The 1,722-nt window shown below is 37.1% G+C and overlaps 1 protein-coding gene across 1 annotated transcript in view; it reads left to right on the forward strand.

The window, feature by feature from the left end:
* The first annotated feature begins 1,412 nt into the window (after positions 1 to 1,412).
* The window catches only part of LOC117116437 (uncharacterized protein K02A2.6-like), a 2,029-nt gene continuing 1,719 nt past the window's right edge, over positions 1,413 to 1,722 (forward strand). Inside the window, exon 1 of the mRNA XM_033260475.1 lies at positions 1,413 to 1,678. Coding sequence (XP_033116366.1) covers positions 1,413 to 1,678 — 266 coding nt within the window. The remainder of the gene's footprint in view (positions 1,679 to 1,722) is intronic.

Consider the following 1,722-nt stretch of genomic DNA (forward strand, 5'->3'; position numbering starts at 1 on the left):
TACAGCTAGGCCCATCCATAGCAACGAAACATGGCCGACTATGGGATACGTAGACTGGATCCGATTTCCTTTCAAGGAAACGTAGCTGAAAACTGGAGACGTTTCGATATATATATATATATATATATATATATATAGAAGCCGCCCATGGAAATAAATCAGATAGAGAGAAAGTATACATATTATTAAATGTTGCAGGCCAAGATGCCATTGAAAAAAGTAGGAGTTTTACCTACAAACCTGCAATTACTGATGCTGACGGCAACGTTACTCCAGCTGAGTCCCCTAAAAAACTGGAAGACCTAAAGAAAAAATTTTGTGACTTATGCTTACCACGAAGGAATATTATACCAGAAAGGCATAAATTCAACACTCTTTCTAAATTACCAGATGAATCTGTTCAAGCATATTTAGCTAAGCTGCAAATCCTATCTAAAAGTTGTGAATTTGGTCCGATAACTGACGAGCTAATAAGAGATAGGATCGTATGAGGTGTTGATAAAGAAGTAGTGAGAAAGGCGTTATTTTCTCAGAGTGAATTAACTTTGGATAAAGCCATTCAGATATGCCTGGTTCATGAAACTACAGAAAATGCAAACAAACAATTGTCACAGACAATCGACGTACTAAAGTTTGAAAAAACCAAATCGCAGCACAGTATAGTGTGTGGAAGGTGTGGGACATCTCATCCACGATATAATTGTCCTGCATACAACAAAGAGTGCAGCAGATGTGGAATTTTAGGACATTTTGGAACACAGTGTAGGAAACCTAGGGGTACTAGTGCACAACACAAGCATACTTACAAGAAACCCCAAGGTAAACAAAGATACAAAAAAAAAGCCTAATAAGCAGACAGTGTATGATATCGCCACAGAAGAAGCACAAAATGAAGAATTCGTTGTTGTAGAAGGCATAAACATTGATACAGTTGACAGTAAAAGTGTAATAAAAACAACTATAATGGTCAACAATCACCCTCTCACATTAAAGATAGACACTGGAGCCAAGTGTAATGTAATACCACTAAATACTCTGCAAAATATTAAAGCTGCTGATGACATAGACCAATCAGAAAAGTCAAATCTGGTAGCATATAGTGGTAATACCATAACTACTTTGGGAATGGCAAGATTTATGATAGATTCAGCGGGAAAAGACCACCAACTGAAATTCTATGTTCTTGATGGTGATTACACTCCCATAATTGGATTAGCAGATTCTCTAAAACTTGAGTTGCTAAACGTTAATGATAACATAGTGCACGTAACACAATATATTCCAGAACTAACAGAGTTTTCGGATGTTTTTGGTGACGATTTGGGCAAGTTACCGATGAAATATAAGATGTCTGTAGACCCTTCAGTACCGTACCGTTAGTGGTAAGACCACCAAGGAAAGTTCCAAAGCCCATGGAGGACAAAGTAATTAAAGAACTTAAACGAATGACAAACATTGGCGTCATCACTCCGGTAGAAGAGGCAATAACATGGGTGTTATCTATGGTTGCAACAAGAAAAAAGAACACTGAAGAAATTAGATTGTGCATAGATTCAAGAGATTTAAATGGTGCTCTGAAGAGACCCCATCACCCAATGAAAATTGTTGAGGAAATAACTAGAAATTTAGCCAATGCCACAGTATTTACGGTCTTAGATGCTAATTTTTTTTTTGGCAGGTACCATTAGATGAAGAATCTTCAAAGTTGACTACGTTCAACAC

The sequence above is a fragment of the Anneissia japonica genome, unplaced genomic scaffold (assembly GCF_011630105.1).
Source record: "Anneissia japonica isolate Jap-2015-1 unplaced genomic scaffold, ASM1163010v1 scaffold288150_len38167_cov142, whole genome shotgun sequence".
Classification (NCBI taxonomy): Eukaryota; Metazoa; Echinodermata; class Crinoidea; order Comatulida; family Comatulidae; genus Anneissia; species Anneissia japonica.